Below are 17,732 nucleotides of genomic sequence, written 5' to 3' on the forward strand. Positions count from 1 at the left end.
GGTGCATAGCACTTACCCTAAAAAACTTTTTCCGCCAAAATGCTGCGTAGCACTGGCCCAATAACTTGTATACTCAACGTCCTGTAGTAACCTCGCACGCAAAACCGGCGGTCGTTTACTCGGACTCGGGGGGCATGTATCATAGGATGCCTAAGCCCACCAACGGTCGACTGGTAACCCGGACGACCATTAAGAAGCCGAGATATATTGCGATCGTAATATAGCGATCGCATGTGTCGATGGCAATAAACAGTTGTCGAGCGATGTCACGACAATTCAAGAACACGAACGACCTTTAAGGGGACGTGTAGCCTAAGCTCACCAACGGTCGACTGGTAACCCGGACGACCATTAAGAGGCCGAGATATATTGCGGTCGTAATATAGCGATCGTATGTATCGATTACACTAATCAGTTGTCGAAGCGAATACGTCTGGTCAAATTTAGTCAAGTTGAACATATTAAATCTTAATAAACAAAAGATCAAATAGTTAGGGCCACAAATCACGGGATTAACTGACCCAGTATCAAACACGACCTAACGGTTGTATTTTCCAGATGGTCAACTTCTGTAACCAACCGGATTTTTAGGTAAACGGTTTATTTTATCATTTTAAATATGAAAAACAAAAAAGAGAAAAAGGTACGTTTTTTCTAGAGGAGAGATTTATGATTTTCTTCAATTATTGAACTAAAAGAGTTCTACAATTCCCTTTTTTCTGACTTGAGCGTCGGAGTGCCTTCGCAGGTACCCACCCCATTCTCCCTGAAACGTGCTGACTAAGAAAAGAACGTGAAGATAAAGGCATCTTAGGAGGAGAGGACGCGACTCACCAGGTTCATATTTTGGTCCCAACTTTTATACTGAAACATATTTGCGAAAAGTTTTTAAACTCTATTCAAAATCTTCTCTCTAAAGTCTGCATGTTATTTCAAAATATATATATATTTATATATATATATATATATATATATATATATATATATATATATATATTTTATTGAAAGTTTAAGAAGAATCTCATATTGAAAATGCATCTCTACATGTTTAAACCAATCCTTTGTAGAGTAATGTGATTAAAGAGATGGAGGAAGAATGTAAGACTAAGAGAACTAGCCTGAAACAAAGTTATTATATCCTCAACTAAGAAGAAAAATAAAAATTATACTACAAAAATGACAGTTAAATAGGAATTTTCTTCAAAAGTTGCCCTTGCGTGAAGCTGCAAATGAAAATAATAACAATAATATAGGTATTGATGCATCAGTCATAGTAAACACTTGCTTGCATGTGATCTTTACTTACATTTGTGATGGATAAATATATCTTTAATGTATATTTGTAGGTAATAATATATTTCGTAAACAAATAATTTTTAAAATTTTATATTTTAGTATAACTTATTTAATATTTGTTTAGAAAATCAAATTGATTTATATTAATATTTTATTGATTAATTTGTTTAAAATTATATTTAATATTAAAATTAAAATTTTAAATATTTACTTTCAAATAATTTTATTAAAAAATTTTAAAACATAAAATATAAAAATATTCATAATATACTTCCGACTATATAAAAGATCTGTATTATTTTTACGAATATCTGATAAATAAATAAAATAAATAATAAAACGATTTTTTATGTTAAGTAATAAATAGGTATTATCCATATTCAATTGTGATACTTTACTCAATCCCGTCAGAATCATTTACTTTTATTCATGTTCCTCTGTTCCTCCATTCCTCTACATTTACTTTCTACTTTAAAATTTTTTTGTGTAATTTTCACTAGAAGAATCAAATATAAATTCTAAATACTAAGAGACAAAATTAAGGTACCTTTTAATGTAATAGTAACAAAAGTCAGCCAAGATGAACGACTGAACTATCTCTGCAACAAAAGCTGCCAAAAACCAGAAATAGCCACTACCAACCAAAAATAAAAATGTCCCTCTCGTGTCACAAATCTAGATTATATTACATTATACATTATTTAATGCGTTAATAATGGACACAATGATGAACAAAAACTTAGGAAGTTGAACAATAATTACAACCATAGATGATCGTATATATGTGTAGTAAAAAGAGAAGACAGAGGTTGGCTTTTAGTTTTCAAAAAGATACAACCACATACAGATACATTACTATGACCAACAGCATTTTAAAACTTCTAGCAAGATATTCATAATCTAGGATGAAAGTAAGATTATGTAAATTTGGTTAAGAGTCGAGAGGTTTAAAGAAGTTTGGAGCAGGTGTAAGTAAAGGATGAGATCGAGCGATTTAGATTAAAATAAGAGTGATATATAAATGAAAGTTTCAAAAATCTCGTTCCATTCTCTGAATATAACTATATTTTTTCAAATTCTTCTATTCTCTTCTTTTCTCCTCCTTCTTTCTAGATTCCTTCTTTCTAGATTCCTTCAATCTCACTTTATTTGTTCAACAATCAGACTGAACCTAAGCAATCCTGATGTCAAGAGCTTTCCATTCCACCAATCAGTTTAGTGTTTAGAGTTGGTAAGTTTCGTTCCTTTAATTCTTGTGAATTTCTGGAATTTCTTGCACATGCAAGTAAGGCTTGTTGTTTTCATGTGTTCATCAGCCTTCTCTTCCCCTTTCTAACTTCATTTTTGATAATTTGGTTGGTCTCTTCTCACAAATCGGTAAGCTATAGGTGTTCTTAGGATTTTCTGGAGGTGTGAGCAAATTTCTGGAAGGGTAGAAGTCGTTCGGTTCGGTTAAGAGGTAAGGGAAGCTAATTAATTTAATTGATTGGTTGATGATGTATGAAAATGTTGTTTGATGGTTTTGCATGTGTGAAATTGAATGTTTGTGTGTTCGACATTGTTTGTGTGGGATGTTAAAACATGTGGTCATTGAGTTGTGGATTATGCAGAATTTGGAGTGAATTCTGGTTTGAGATTCTTTGAAATGATGTTAGAAAGATTTAGGTACCATTGGATACTTGTAAATGGGTATATGATTCAGGCTTGGAGGATTAGAAGTTGGGAAAAATGTTTAGTTTGGATAAAGTCTAATGTGTTCATCATTCTGCAGAAGTTCTACAGAATTATGCAGAAAGCTGAGCACGTGCTGTTGACCGCTCGATCATATTCAAGTGTTTGGTCATTAACTAGATGCGGTCTCTTTAAAGTCTTCCTAGTTCATGACCGTTCGGTCTTAGTAATGATCGGTCTTGTACTAGCATTCGGTCTTAGTAATGCTCCATTTTGTACTAGCATTCGGTCTTAGTAATGCCCGGTCATGTATTAGCATTCGATTGAATATAACGTTCGATCTAGTTTTAGTTTTCGGCCTAGATAAAGTATCTGATATAGTCTAAGTTCTCGGTCTCACACTAATACTCGGTTTGTATTGGTGTTCGATCTTAACTACATTCGACATCTTATGGACTTTATCTATTAATGATATTTCGGTCATGTTTTAGTGTTCGGTCTAAGTTATAGGCGTTCGGTTTAGCTCTAGTTATTTGGTTATTATAGTGTTCGGTCTCACAGTAGTATTCGGTCTTACATTACTGTTTAATTGTATTCGGCCTTACATTAGAGTTAGATCCTTAATAGTGTTCGGCCACTTCTTCAGCCTTACCTATTTGTTGATGGATTGGCAAGTGCACTAAAATAAGAATCACACAAGTGTACCAAAAAAGTCTAATGGGTTAAGAATCACACAAATAGAATAGTTTAAACCGTGAGTCCCCGACAACGGCGCCAAAAACTTGTTGATGCATTGGCAAGTGTACCAAATCGCACAAGTAATATAAAATGGTAAGACCAAGTATCGTATCCTAGAGGACTTTCGACACTAAACAGCCGTGTGATAAATTAATTAATTAAGACTTAAAATAAACGAGATCATTGGTTTGCGATGCAAAAATATAAAATAAAATATGAATGCAAATTGATCAATAGTAGAGTAACACAGAGATGAACAGATGTTGTTTAATATGAGATGAATATGTTTTTGGGGTTAGATTTCACCAGGTTCCCTTTCATGTATATAAGAATTCCTCTTTATGCATTAATGTTAACGTCACTCACGAAAGTACTTAGAACCCAATCCCTTGGCGCAATAAGCCTGCCTTAATTCGTAGTTCGTGCAATTCCTAGCGTTCCTAATACGACCAAGTACTCATACCCTCATCCCTGAAAAATATTACTCTTGGGAGAATTCAACAAGAACCTGAATTGTAAGGAACCTCCCGACACTCATGCAATTCATAAATCATGCAAATAAATGAGTTAAATAGAGCAAGCATTAAAACAAATCAATTCCCTAACAATTAATGAATAAAGCATATATGATTAAGAATCAATTCAAATACATGAGAGTTCACAAGGTTACATCATTCTCCAACAACAAATAGAGTTTAGTTCCCCCTAGACATGGAGAAACTAGATGTACAATGGAAAAGCATGAGATAGTAAAACCCTAAGAGTAGAAGAGGAAGCTTCCGCCTCCAGATCCGCCTTCAGAGAGTAAAAGAGTGTGTTGTTGTGTTGCTTCAGCCAGAGATACTAAACCTAGAGCGCCTGGGTCCTTTAAAAAGAGTTGGAAAAGAGTAGAAACAGGGCCCGCTCCAAAAGAGTCGAAACAGAGAAAAAAATGGGCCTAATCCACGACGCCCGGGCGGCGGGCGTCGATTTTTCCACGCCCAAGCCTCTTACAGGTCGCCCAAGCTTCATGCGGTTCCCTCTTCTGATGCTTTTCTAGGCCTTTCTGAGCTCTATATCCTTAGCACTTCATCTCTGCTTCCTGTATTAACTCATTTTCTATCAAAACAAAGCGAATTAGTCATAAAATCATCAAATTCAACCTCAACTCTCTTATTCACACAACTTAATGAAAAAACATGAGTCCAAGCAAGTTTCTAAGTCAAAAAAGGTGTATTTAGTATCAAAATTACATCATAGATAACAGTATTTTAAACCGTTATCACTATTATAGACAGTTCGGTCCTGTTCTTTGGGGTAGTGAGAAACCGTTCGGTCTCCAAGGTACGCAGCGTGTTCGGTCTTGCATGCGGTTTCAATTGTTGTTTGATAAACTTGTTTAAATTCAGTTATATGAACATGCTATGTATGAATAATGGAGTGGATGTTTTTATAAAGGATTATGTTTCAACTGGTATGAAAGAGAATTCCAAGGAGGAATGTCTTAGTGATTGGTTATCAAAGTGGTGGTAAAGTATGAATTATGACAGCGAAATCCACGGCGTTCATCCTGAAATTCTAATGACTACCAATTCTCAAGTAGAAATGGGTAAGTCATGTCACGAGAATAGTAGGAAGCCCTAACCTAGGGAGGGACCTACGGTGAGTGATAACGGGCTAACCTTGTGTGACAGCTAATGGGTTTCCAGTTACTACATCCACGAGTGCACAAACGACCATAGCTACATATTCATACTAGTTCGGACGACCAAGTTAAAGTGGTCGGTCAATCTGTGTTCATATGTTTTATACATATGTATGATTATCTGATCTGTTTGTTTGGAATTGTATACTCACATGACTATTAAATTACACTAGCTTACTCTTCTTTTCTGTCTTGTATATAGTTTTGTATTAGGATAGAATTTTGTAAAGTTTTAAATTTATGATTATTTTAAGATAACTGTAAATTAACTTTATTTCCAAAAATTGTTCTACATTATTATTATGTAATGACTCTTATATATAGTTTTCAGCTATATTTTTCGGATGTTACCTACAGCACAAATCATTACAAATTAGGTATGAGAAAACAATTTCTTCTAAACAAATTTAATCACACAATTAGATTTAGTAAAATATTTTAATTATGGCCGAATTTAAATAATGGATTCAAATTGTTTTAATATTTATAATTTGGTAAATATATTTTAACTTGTTTTTGTAACATTTTTTTATTAAAATATAATAATAAACTATACAAAATCATAGATTATTATAAAAATCATCATTACACACGTGATTTAAAAATTTACTATATTTATTTTATTTATTTAAATAAAAATAACATTTCTCTTATAAATTCATTTAATATAAATTTGTCATTGAACAATTCAACCCAATTAACTTATAATCTGAATTAGCTGATTAACCCACTATCGAATATAAATTTTAAAATATTAAATTTGGATTATATTATGAATGTATGAAATTATTATTGTATATTGATGAATCTTTAGAAAGTACGTAAAACATTAAACGAAATTGATTTTATGAGTTTTTTAATAGCGATCAACTTTTTATTTTTACTTAATATAAAACTTAGATTTAGGTTTAGATTCCAAACGGATTAATGTTATACCTCTACAGAAGGTTTATTTTATTTGGGTAATGTGTGCTTTTAATCAAACACATTAAATATATTGAACATGAAAAGTAAAAATTGATCTGACCTGAACTATCCAATGAGGCAGTGCCATGAATCTTGAAACACCGAGAGCAAATACATAATATCCTGTAAATGTTTCAATCATCTAGAAACATACGAGAGTTAAAACATGTACTCTGAAACTGACAACATAAAGAAGTAACAAAAAAACCGTAACTGAGTCCAGGGAGACAACCTTTGCATTTTGTATTAAACGAAGCTGAGGCATGACAGAAATAGTTTCTAAATATATACTTAACCCTTTCCTGTTTTCCTCCAAGAAAAGATTGTGCTTGTTGTATAAATATGTGATACATATGATAAACAATGTTATTGAAACAAAAGAGAGAATTAAATAATACTTTCATAAAATGGCAAATGAAAGTATACAAGTTATTGATAACAATCAACAATGAAAACTAATCATGAGAACCATTTGCAAATATACTCATCAATGATGAAAAGGAAATTTACCAGAGCAGGTTTTGAGAGCAAAAAGCTTGTATGTGTGGGCTATTAGCCCCACAGAGTGGATTACTTAAAGAAATAAGAGCGTCTTCTAATGGTGGATTTTAAGACCAACAAAGCAATTACAGCAAGCAAAACCCAGAAAAAGATCTTCACTTTCATTGGCAGCTTCTTCAACTTTTCAAAGAAAACATTCACTGCAGAATTTCTACTCTTTGCTCCCATTTCTGTTTAGAAAAATATCACTGATCAAAATGTCGGTTTGGTTCAAAACTTTGTTTTGTGGAGAGAAATTTGTTAGAGTGGTTTAGATTATAAAGGAATTTCAGTAGATGGAAGAGATGTTTTGAGGAGACACTGACCCAGAGAGCATGCAATGGATGGTATGGTAATGTGACAATAATTTTCTTTCCTTTTTTTTTTCAGAATGAAGACACTGAGGAAGTTAAGAAATGTTCCAAAGAGTCAAAAGGGGATGATCCCAACATTGTACCTTAAATATTTTAATTTTATTATCTAAAATTATTTGAACTATGTTTTCGATACGAGTGTCTGATATAGATATATGAGGATTTAATTTTATATAATAGATAGAATGAGTTAAAACAGCTATTTAAGAATAAATTAAATTATAAAAGCATCTCATCATTCAATTAAATTGAATAAAGAAAATAAATGAGTAATTAGTATGTTAGAAAGTGAGTTTATGCCTAACTCATCCCCACAAAACCGGCTTGTAAGGTGAGGTTTGCACCTCAATTATATATTATCATTTGGCCTTATCTCTAGTCGATGTGGGACTTCCAACACACCCCCTTCACGCCGAGGTATAGACATCTCGTGCGTGATAGTAGAAATTGGGTGGTCTGATAGCGGCCCGATTGCGGGTGGAAGAGAAGAGTAGAATGCCCACTTAGAACTCGCTAGGATAGGCTCTAACCATGGCTCTGATACCACCACCCAATTTCTACTATCACGCACGAGATGTCTATACCTCGGCGTGAAGGGGGTGTGTTGAAAGTCTCACATCGAGTAGAGATAAGGCCAAAATATAATATATAAGTGAGGTGCAAACCTCACCTTACAAGCCGGTTTTGTGGGGATGAGTTAGGCATAAACTCACTTTCTATTATAGTAAAAAAAAATTAATGAATGAGGAAAATTGATGGAATATATGTATTGGGTAATCAATTTTTTCATCATACCACGTAAAAAGGGAGGGTTCTTAGGTATATAACATGTAGGTGGAAAGTAATTACTCTTGGCTAGTATTTGGATTGGGGAGTGGAGGTAAGGGAAAGTAGGTGGATAAATTTCACGAGATGGAGAAGGGACTATGATGTTGTTTGGATGTATTGTTGAGTGACTTTTCCTGTTGATTTTCTTTTTGACTGTTCAGTATATATGATGAAGTAGATGCATTCGCCTCTTTGGACAGAGTATTGTTTATCTGCAATTTAGAAAATAAATCATCTAGTTTTAACTTGTTTAGGTCAGGTTCATGATTAAACTATACATGAATGATTTTCTCAACTTTCAAGGCTCTAGAGTTGTAGACTCTAAACATTGTTAATGTTTCTGAATAGCCAAACATGATTCTTTCATCACTCTTGGAGTCAAACTTTCCCAAATTGTCCTTAGAGTTTAAAATGAAGAATTGACATCTAAAGGGATGGAAGTGAGAGATGTTCGGCCTTTTGTCTTTCCATAATTCATAAGGTGTTTTGTTAATGATTAGCCTAATGTAAATTTTGTTCTAAAGAAAGCATGTAGTACTGACTACTTTAGTCCAAAAGTGCTTAGGAAAATTTAAAACATTTAACATTGTTTTGGCCATCTCTTGTAAAGACCTATTTCTCCTCTCAAGAACTCCATTTTTCTATGGAGTCCTTGGAGTTGGAAAGTTGTGGTTAATGCCACAGTTTTCTCAAATTTTTTGAAAAAGTTCATTTTCAAATTTTCTTCCATGATCATCTTCATCTTTATTTGCTTATGTTACTATCGTTGTTCATATGGAGTCTACCCTTTGAAAAGACTTCATCAACACACTTGGAATATCATGACGTTGAAGGTGCGAGAGAATACTAGAAGGGGGAAGGAGGGGTGGTTGAATAATGTTTCCTCGACTTTTTCGGAATTGGATAATAATGCATGATGTACGTATATCACTTGTGAGTTAGGGGAACTTGTTAGTAAATGTTATCTTGACAAGATATGACTAACTAAATGTATCCAAGGGTTGTATGTAGACAGTAACTTTAGATTAAGCGACTCTTGTTGATATAGAAAGAGAGTGTGAAGAAGCTTCAACTAAAACTAGATCGTTTACCAACCAGTTAAGACACACAACGTTTTATACTGATTTATTTGGTAGGACTACATTAGTTCTCCTCTAAGTTAACTTAGAAAGTTTCAATAGATATTCAATGAAGTATAGTTGAGTGTTTTAAACCACTCTTGGTGTTTCTAATCTTAACCACCGTTACTATTAATTAGTTAATTTGACTCATTTCTGATTGTGTAATATTTATTCTGTTATTCCTAGACAATTATAATATCATTGTGATACATTGTGATAAAGTTTTTTTTTTAATATAATAATTTAATTCCTCGAAATTGAAAAAAAAAATGAATTTAATCACTAACACATTTAAGGACAACAATTTGTTTGTTTTAAGGTATGGAAAAACGTAAATAAATGTCTGACAAGAAAAACAGAGAAATTTGGAAAAAAAAATATACATGGAAAAAAAATTCTCAAATTTATGTATAATCGAGAAAAATTTGTAACAAAAAGATAACGTATTTTTTAATATATACATAAATATAATAAAATATTTACCATGTAATTAATTATATTAAAAATACGATCAGCATAATACTTTATTTATGTATACGTATATAATTATTATAAACATATATGTTAATATAATTTGATTATTGTTAACATTTTATTAATAGTTATGCTCTTAAAATAATATGATAAGTACTCAAAATAAACATATTAAAATAATATAAAATAAAATTAATTAATTTACATTTATTTTCTTACAATTAATTTATTTTAATGTTTCTCATTTATTAAAATTTTACAATAATTTTTGTATTTTAATTTTAAATTATTATAATAAACTAATTTATATTTTTAAAAAATAATTTATATTTCAAATTTATTTAATAATTTATTTTATAAAATATATTCTAAACATATTAACTTTTAAAAATAATCTATTACGTCAATTGAATTAACTTTCTCCTATTTTCCTTCACTGTCCATTTTCCTTCTCAATTAAAAAAATATTTCAGTTTTCACTTCCATTTTTTTTTCTGTTTTCTTTTACTCCTTCTCTAGTTCGAACAATGCAAGATTAATTTTGCTTTGTTTGAATATTTATGATTGAAGTTTAGGGGTTTTATAAGATTTAGGGTTTACAATTGCTTTTGATCCTCAAATTCAGTTTTTGGAATTAAAATAATATTCTTAATTTTTCTATTTGGGAGACCAAAATTAAAATTATCTTAAATGAGATACTAAAAATATAATTAAACATAAATGGTAACGAATTATACAACTCCTTAATTGTGTGTGAAAGCGAAAGCTAGTGCAAAACAATAGATTGAAACTATAGTAAAATTACACAAGTCCAATTATTGATTGATATATCTTCTTTGAAGAATGTCACTCTTATTATAAATAGTTTGCATGGTTTACAATAATTATATTTACTAAATAATAGTTCTTAAAATATTTTTAATTTTTGATGTCTGAAAAATATCTTTAGGTGGAGGAATTGAAAATAACTTTTAAATGGTCTAATAGACTCGACGAGAGGAGATATTTTAATAATGAAGAAGATGATAACTCAATTCAAAAGTACAAGAATTTCTAAACAATAAATTTTAAAAGTATATAAAGTTCAAATTATAAAATAATTTTCACAAAGGAAATGAGATTATTAAAAATAGGTTTTATTTGACTATTATATGATGTAATTTTATTATAGATTTAATATGGTCTTTCATATTTTTGTATTGTTATTTTTTATTTTCAATAAAATTGTTATGTAATAAGAGTGATGGTTAGTATCAACTTGTTTAGAGACTAAAAGAATCTCCTAAGTGGGCTTTGAAATCTTGTAATATCCAAAGTTTAGTAATGAAAATGACAACCAAATGCAAAGCTCAAAAGTTAAGAGCTGCATCATCACTATTTTTTTGTGCACCCCTTTTCAAATTTTCAAAATGATTATTTTGCTCTATCGTAAAAGTAAAGTTCAGAAAATTTTTCACAAGTTTTATGAAATAAAAATTTCAGAACAAAATTTTTCAAATGCATTTTGAAAACGACTTTCCTCAATAAGACTATCAAAACAAACTTTTGAAAACACATCGGAAAGAGTTTTCCTAAACAACCATATGAAATGCGTTGGCAATGAATTTTCTAGAACAACCCTCTGAATATATTCCAAAAAGAGTTTTTCATGTTTTCTTTTTTCTTCTTCCTATGCAACCTTCTCTCTATCTTTTACCTCTGCATCAGTGGCAACACAGTGGTGTGGTGCAGTGACGAAGAGTAGTTTAATCTTTTTCTTCTGTTAGTGTGGAGTGCTATTAACAATATTGGAGTTGCAGGAAGCAATATGAAAGTTAAGTTAACACCAAAAGGATGTACAAAAAGTGATTCCAACTAAACATACACGGGACAACCTAGTCTCAGCTCAAACAAAAGTTACAACAAATAAAAACTCATTCAAAACATTCTACATCAATTAGGCATGATTTTCCTTTTTGATAGAATAGGTTTCAAGATCCTTAAACAGGCATTTTCCTCAAAAGTTGCCCTTGCATGAAGCTGAAAAAGAAAAGAAAAAACAAAAATATAAGTAATGACATATGGTAAAAGAATTTGTTTATATTTTAAAATACATAATTTAAATATATATTGCTTTCTAAATATTATTTAATAGAGGAAACAATGATGATGATAATATAATAATTATTATTCAATAGACATAACAGAATAATAATAATAATAATAATAATAATAATAATAATAATAAATGAAAATAAATACAGCAATAATGAAAGCAGTAACAGTTGTTATGATATCAATATTATAACACGACAATGAAAATTAAAAAATATAATATAGTGGTGATAATTATTATAATAGAGATGATAAAAGTGACAAAATGATAGTAATAAAGTGATAAAGATGACATGAATGTACTTATAATGACAATAGTACAAAATGAAAGTGATGAAAAAAAAAGTGACATTAATACAAAAGAGTGACATTTATATCAAGAATAATCATGATAAATATTGCAGTCTAACCTATTTTTTCTTCAAATAAAAAATATCTTATACCAATACATAGAATAATCATGATAAATATCCTATTTTATTGCTGTCTAGCCTGTTTCCTTGAAATAAAAAACATATTGTACCAAGACAATAAGATAAAGAGAGTAAAGAAATGCAGCAATATTACAAAGCAAATATTAATTTGGAAATTTTAGAGAAAGAAATGTCCTTAGAGAGACTTGAAGAAGAGGAAAGAAATTGAGGTACCTTTTCATGTAATAGTAACAAAAGTCAGCCAAGATGAAGGATTGAACCATCTCAGCCAGAAAAGCTGCCAAAAACCAAAAATAGCCACTTCCAGCCAAAAATAAATATGTTCCTCCGGTCTCGTAGATCTGCAAAATATTACATATACCAATAACACTACACATTATTCAATGTCTTTCTAAACAATGTAATGTTAGTAATTTAAGTCTAATATATAAATATATATATATATATATATATATAATAAACAATTAAATGTGTTAAGATTATTAACCAAAGTAAAATGATTTAATTAATTATATATAATAAAGTGTATGTCATAAAATATTAACTGTGTATATGTTATGTTCAATTAAGAATATTTCTCATTAAATTAAAAATATTGACATTTTTTAAAAAGTAATTGGCAGATATTACATAATACATAAAGGAGTTATGATTCTTATAGATATTACATAATACATAAAGGAGTTATGATTCTTATATATAAGTATGTACAATTTTATTTTTGTTTCTTTGTTTCATCATCACAAGATAAAAACAAGAGAAAAAGACTCAATATGTTATATAGTTAGAAGCAAAATATACTCAACAACATAAATTTTGTTTTGGGTTTAAAAATTCAAATTTATAAAACCTTAGAATAAACCTTATTTACATAATTTTATAAAATAATTTCAAAAGAAAGGGAGGGCTCACTGTGATGAAAATGTTGATGAAAGGAAATTATAAAATTGAGATTTTAAAAATATACTTACAATGAAAAAAAAATAGGTAATCTTTTTAGCACGAGTCATTACATGAATTTTTAATTTACTTCCGATGGATCCTGAAATATCACACTTTTGTTTAAGAATTTTCTCTCTCTAACTTTTACTCTAATATAAGAAAAAGTTTTATAAAACTCCTTTTTATAATTATTTTTTATCTGATTAATGATAGGAAGTGGTGCTTTAAAGATTGAAAAATAGATATAGGGTCTTATTCGGGCAATTTTTGTTTTATCATAATAGTGTAATTTTTTCACAAAATAATTCAAGTTGGTAAATTTTAAAAATTTGACAAATATGGATAAGTTGTGTTTATATAACAAAATTTCATTGTAAAAAAATTATGTATACATAGACACAACTTTTAAAGTAAATTGTGCTAGTTTTAGACAACTTTTTGTTAGAAATCATGAGTTAAACACAACAAATGTTATACTTAATCTTGTATTATTATTATTTTTAATAAAAATGAAGTGATGCATGATCGACATTATTTTATAATAATATGATTTGAATAAGTTAAAATTAAAAAAGTCTAAAACAGGTGAAGGAGATTAAACCAAGTGAACACTGATCTCACCTGAATTATCCAATAAGCCAGAGCCATGAATCTAGAAACACCAAGAGCGAATACATAGTACCCTGTAAATGTTTCAACCATCTACAAAACATACCACAATTACAACATATACTCTGAATTCATATCAGTAGTAGAACAAAGTACAGAGAACCAACCTTCGCATTCTGCATAAAACGAAGCTGAGGAAGAACAGAGACAGCTTCCAAATACAAACTGAATGCCCAAACTATTCGAATCACACGCCAATGGTGTGTAAAAGGGTGGATTAGTATTGCAATGATTGCAGAAGGGACAACCTAGCACACAGTGTAAGACATGTTTTTGTTACATTTATTTTCGTCTATGCAGATTCATTGCCAAATGAAAAGCATTATCCCATCACATGATCACATTGAGACAAATCAACACAAATTCTAAGAGTTATCGTCATCTTTTGGCTTTTTTGAAGAGCAAACAAGAAAAACAATGACCGACAATTCACACAAACATAGTTAAGAAAGTTTTACCGTTGTTTCTTTTATGTTTAGTCTTTAATCCACTGCACTAAAATTAATCATTTTTGTGTAATTGTTGAAAATCTAAGTAAGAATGTAAGGATAAAAATGAGAAAATAAGATAAAGATCCATTAATCCATTATTTTAAGATTTTGGATAGAGAATAAGGTCAATTCCTTATCTGGTTAGGCTTAAATTGTATCTCACTAATGAACTTGACTTCATTTTTAGATGTGGGGTCTCTTCATCAACAACATATAAGCATAAACTACTGTTTTAATTCATTGAAGTACTGTTAGTTTTTCTTTTAACAACATTTTCAAGCCAAAGGAACAAAACTTTGAATCATGTAATATACTCAAAATGACATTCCATGTATTAGTTCATTGAATGCAAACGTGCAAAGCTTCAAATTATGTGCAAAAATTAACACAAAAGAAAGTTATTTACCACAAAGTAGAGTTTCATATTGTCAAGATCCTTGATATAGGATGACTTCAACTTGAATCTTATCATCCATATGACCACTAATGTTGAAAAAAAAGATATCACATCTAGCACTGTGTGTATGTTAGCCTCTGTCAAAGTGCTACAACATAATCTTGTCGCTAGAAATAAAGCTGTGAGCTCTTGAGTCTTGAGGGATAAGCCTGAAAATGGAAACAGAAACTTGTTATATTAACTCTTTATCAGAAATTATATAACCATATAACAAAACATATCAAATTGTCATTACATAAGAAAGAACCAAAACTTGGATTCATTAGAAATCTTGTTTTGAGTATAGATATGAACCAATTATAATATAAAAGGGGATGAAAACTATATCTTATAATTATGAATCCTTGGTGATGTACCTCTGACAGACTTTCTGTAATATTTGGGACAACATCAGTTTTTTTTACTGTTTGATGATGGGCAATATCAGTAATTCAAATTTCAACCAACTCTTCATTTTCTGATTCCATTTAATAGTAACAAAGTTTATGATTCCAATGGACCATAGGCTTTTACTTCCTCAAATAGAATTTCCAAAATACATGAAATTCATTTCAGAATAAAATTTTTGAAATAAAATTTCAGAAACAAACTTTTCAAAACGCAAAATATCTTTCGAAACTGACTTTTGCGGAATACCTTAAATGAAATATGTTCTAAAAAGCTTTAAAAAACGAGTTTTTTTTTCTACATTTCTCTTTTTTTCTTCCTCTGCAGCCTTTTCTTCTTCTTCTTATGCAGGAGCAGTGTGGTGGTGACAGTAGTATGGTGTGGTGTGATATAGTGTTGAAGGATTATTGAATCTTTTCCTAATATTTTAGGAGTGCAGTTAGTAATTGTGATGTGCAGTAAACAAAAGCCTTCAAAATAAGGGAATTACTTTGAACAGTATGGGTGTCCACCATAATCAGACATAGACAACGTTTTAGTAGAATGGCGGCTCATTTTCCATTGGGAAATCAAATGTGACATCTTTGTTTGGTTGGGATCAAACTACATTTTGGATTAGTTCGGCTTAAATTAAAATATTAACATCTTGGAACTTAAAAATATTACATATAAACTGTAATTTTTTCTTGAGATTTAAAAAGATGAAGCCTATGAAATTATTAGACTGGGATACAGTTAGGTGATTAGGTTAAGCTAAATGAACCACCTAAGGTTTATTTATTAAGAAAATTTATTCAAGTTGACTTTGTGTGAGCCAATCGAATTCATAATTTCATATAAAGTTAGGTTAGTTAGGTGTAGACTGTGGACCTGTGAGTTGTGATATTCAGTCTAAGAATTGTTTTATAGTCAATCTAAGAGTTATTATATATTACAATTAATATTTAATTTATTATTTTACGTGTGACAAGATTATAGTTTACTTTATTTTTATAATATCATGTTTTTATTCTATCCTATTATATTCTCTATATACATCAACCATTTGAAAATTTGTTTTCTATTAGAAACACTTTTACTATTTTATATATACCATGAAATAATTATTTTCTTAAACTAAACACAATAGATAATGGAATAGTTGAATGATCAAAATGAACGAGTTAATAATATAAACACTTTAAGCTTTGTTTAATTCTTCCAATGACTTTTAGTATTTAGTATATCATATTCGCACTAATTTAAGTTTAATATATCATATTCGCACTAACTTAAGTTTAAGAGTGTATTTGGATTATTATTTGAAAATCTTTAAACCAAAGTTTACACGTTACAAAAATATCATTGAAGTTAATTTACGTTACTTTGACCACAACTTTTTCTAAAACCATCTAATTAATGGCATTAAACATAGTTTTTACTTTTCAACACTTCTTTTTCTTCTAAAACTAACAATCAATGACTAACATGTGACTTCCCCGGACTAAATATTATTTTAATACTGTAAAAATATCATAATTTTATTAATTAAAATTTATTAAAAATTGCAAAATTCCACAGATTATATAACTTTTTCAACAAATCATTACGTATTTTCAATTGACTTTTTTTAAATTAATACACTTTTTATTTTTATCTAAAGTATTCTGTCATTAGCAAGTCAAAAATGATAATCACTGTGATTCTGCTAAGAAAAAAATCAATCAATAAACAAAATTGTTAAGCAAAACTTATAAACACTTTAAACACCCAAATAGATAAAAATTTAAAAATAAATAAATTAAAATTACCCAAAATTTAAAACCTATAGTTTTTGTTTTCTAAAATTCCAAGAAGAAAAACCCAAAACTGCAATGGGATATCTGGTGAAACAAATCAGATCAAATTCCAGATAGCCTATAATTTTTTATAAAGGACATACCATTTTTTTCATAGCATAGATCATAAACACATTCACAAACACAATCAAATCCAGAAATTGAAGAAAACAAAATCAAACCCAGAATTGTTTTGATTGGAAGTGGTGGTTATGATTTCTCTTGCTAACAACTGCAATCAACCAGAATGACAATTTATGAATGAATAATGTGATGTGATGAATGAGGGAAAGAAAAAGTACCAGAGCATGTTTTGAGGGCAAAAAGCTTGTAAATGAGAGCAATGATTCCAATAATATGGACTGCTTCAGAGGCTATGAAGTAATAGTAGGTGCTTGTGAAGGTGAACTTTAAGGCGACCAAAGCACACAGAGCAAGCAACGCCCCACAAAAGATCTTCACCTTCATTGGCAGCTTCCTCAACCTTTCAAACAAAACACTCATCCTCGAACTGCCCCTCTTTGTTCCCATTTCAGAATACCAAAATTAGGATTTGCTCTTTTGTCCACAAAAAATTGGAAAGAAATCTAGACAATAGAGAAAATAGAGAATGGAACAGGGACAGACAGAGTAAAGAAAAGAGAGGTTTTGAAGAGCCACCAGGAGAGCATGCAGAAAAGGGTTCTGGCAATGAGTTTCTTGTATTCAATTGGGACCATTTCAGTTATGGAAATGTTTGGGTAAAAGAT

At 30.0% G+C, this 17,732-nt stretch overlaps 2 protein-coding genes across 2 annotated transcripts; both read right to left on the reverse strand.

Annotated features, from left to right (window-relative positions):
- Window positions 1-1,183: 1,183 nt before the first annotated feature.
- Window positions 1,184-7,084, reverse strand: LOC108346715 (uncharacterized). Its single transcript, XM_017585770.1, has 5 exons — window positions 6,986-7,084; window positions 6,588-6,683; window positions 6,417-6,497; window positions 1,844-1,971; window positions 1,184-1,223 (listed from the first exon to the last, which is right to left on the reverse strand). The coding sequence occupies exons 1-5, from the start codon at window positions 7,082-7,084 to the stop codon at window positions 1,184-1,186; spliced, it is 444 nt and encodes a 147-aa protein (XP_017441259.1).
- A 4,401-nt stretch (window positions 7,085-11,485) lies between these two features.
- Window positions 11,486-17,732, reverse strand: LOC108347004 (uncharacterized). Its single transcript, XM_017586096.2, has 6 exons — window positions 17,286-17,732; window positions 14,729-14,928; window positions 13,939-14,079; window positions 13,784-13,864; window positions 12,434-12,561; window positions 11,486-11,711 (listed from the first exon to the last, which is right to left on the reverse strand). Exons 1-6 carry the CDS (start codon window positions 17,512-17,514, stop codon window positions 11,672-11,674), a joined length of 819 nt encoding a protein of 272 aa, XP_017441585.1. The 5' UTR covers window positions 17,515-17,732; the 3' UTR covers window positions 11,486-11,671.

Source organism: Vigna angularis, chromosome 9, assembly GCF_016808095.1.
Source record: "Vigna angularis cultivar LongXiaoDou No.4 chromosome 9, ASM1680809v1, whole genome shotgun sequence".
Lineage (NCBI taxonomy): Eukaryota > Viridiplantae > Streptophyta > Magnoliopsida > Fabales > Fabaceae > Vigna > Vigna angularis.

What these genes read in the sequence shown, in the direction of transcription:
- LOC108346715 (XM_017585770.1), bottom strand. Translation starts at nt 7,084, where the DNA reads ATGGGAGCAAAGAGTAGAAATTCTGCAGTGAATGTTTTCTTTGAAAAG. An exon ending in GTTTAATACAAAATGCAAAG is followed by an intron (nt 6,498 to 6,587) that starts GTTGTCTCCCTG and finishes GTATGTTTCTAG; the next exon opens with ATGATTGAAACATTTACAGG. An exon ending in TGCCTCATTGGATAGTTCAG is followed by an intron (nt 1,972 to 6,416) that starts GTCAGATCAATT and finishes AATATAATCTAG; the next exon opens with ATTTGTGACACGAGAGGGAC.
- LOC108347004 (XM_017586096.2), bottom strand. Translation starts at nt 17,514, where the DNA reads ATGGGAACAAAGAGGGGCAGTTCGAGGATGAGTGTTTTGTTTGAAAGG. An exon ending in TGCCCTCAAAACATGCTCTG is followed by an intron (nt 14,929 to 17,285) that starts GTACTTTTTCTT and finishes TTCCATTTTCAG; the next exon opens with GCTTATCCCTCAAGACTCAA. An exon ending in ATATGAAACTCTACTTTGTG is followed by an intron (nt 14,080 to 14,728) that starts GTAAATAACTTT and finishes ACTGTGTGCTAG; the next exon opens with GTTGTCCCTTCTGCAATCAT.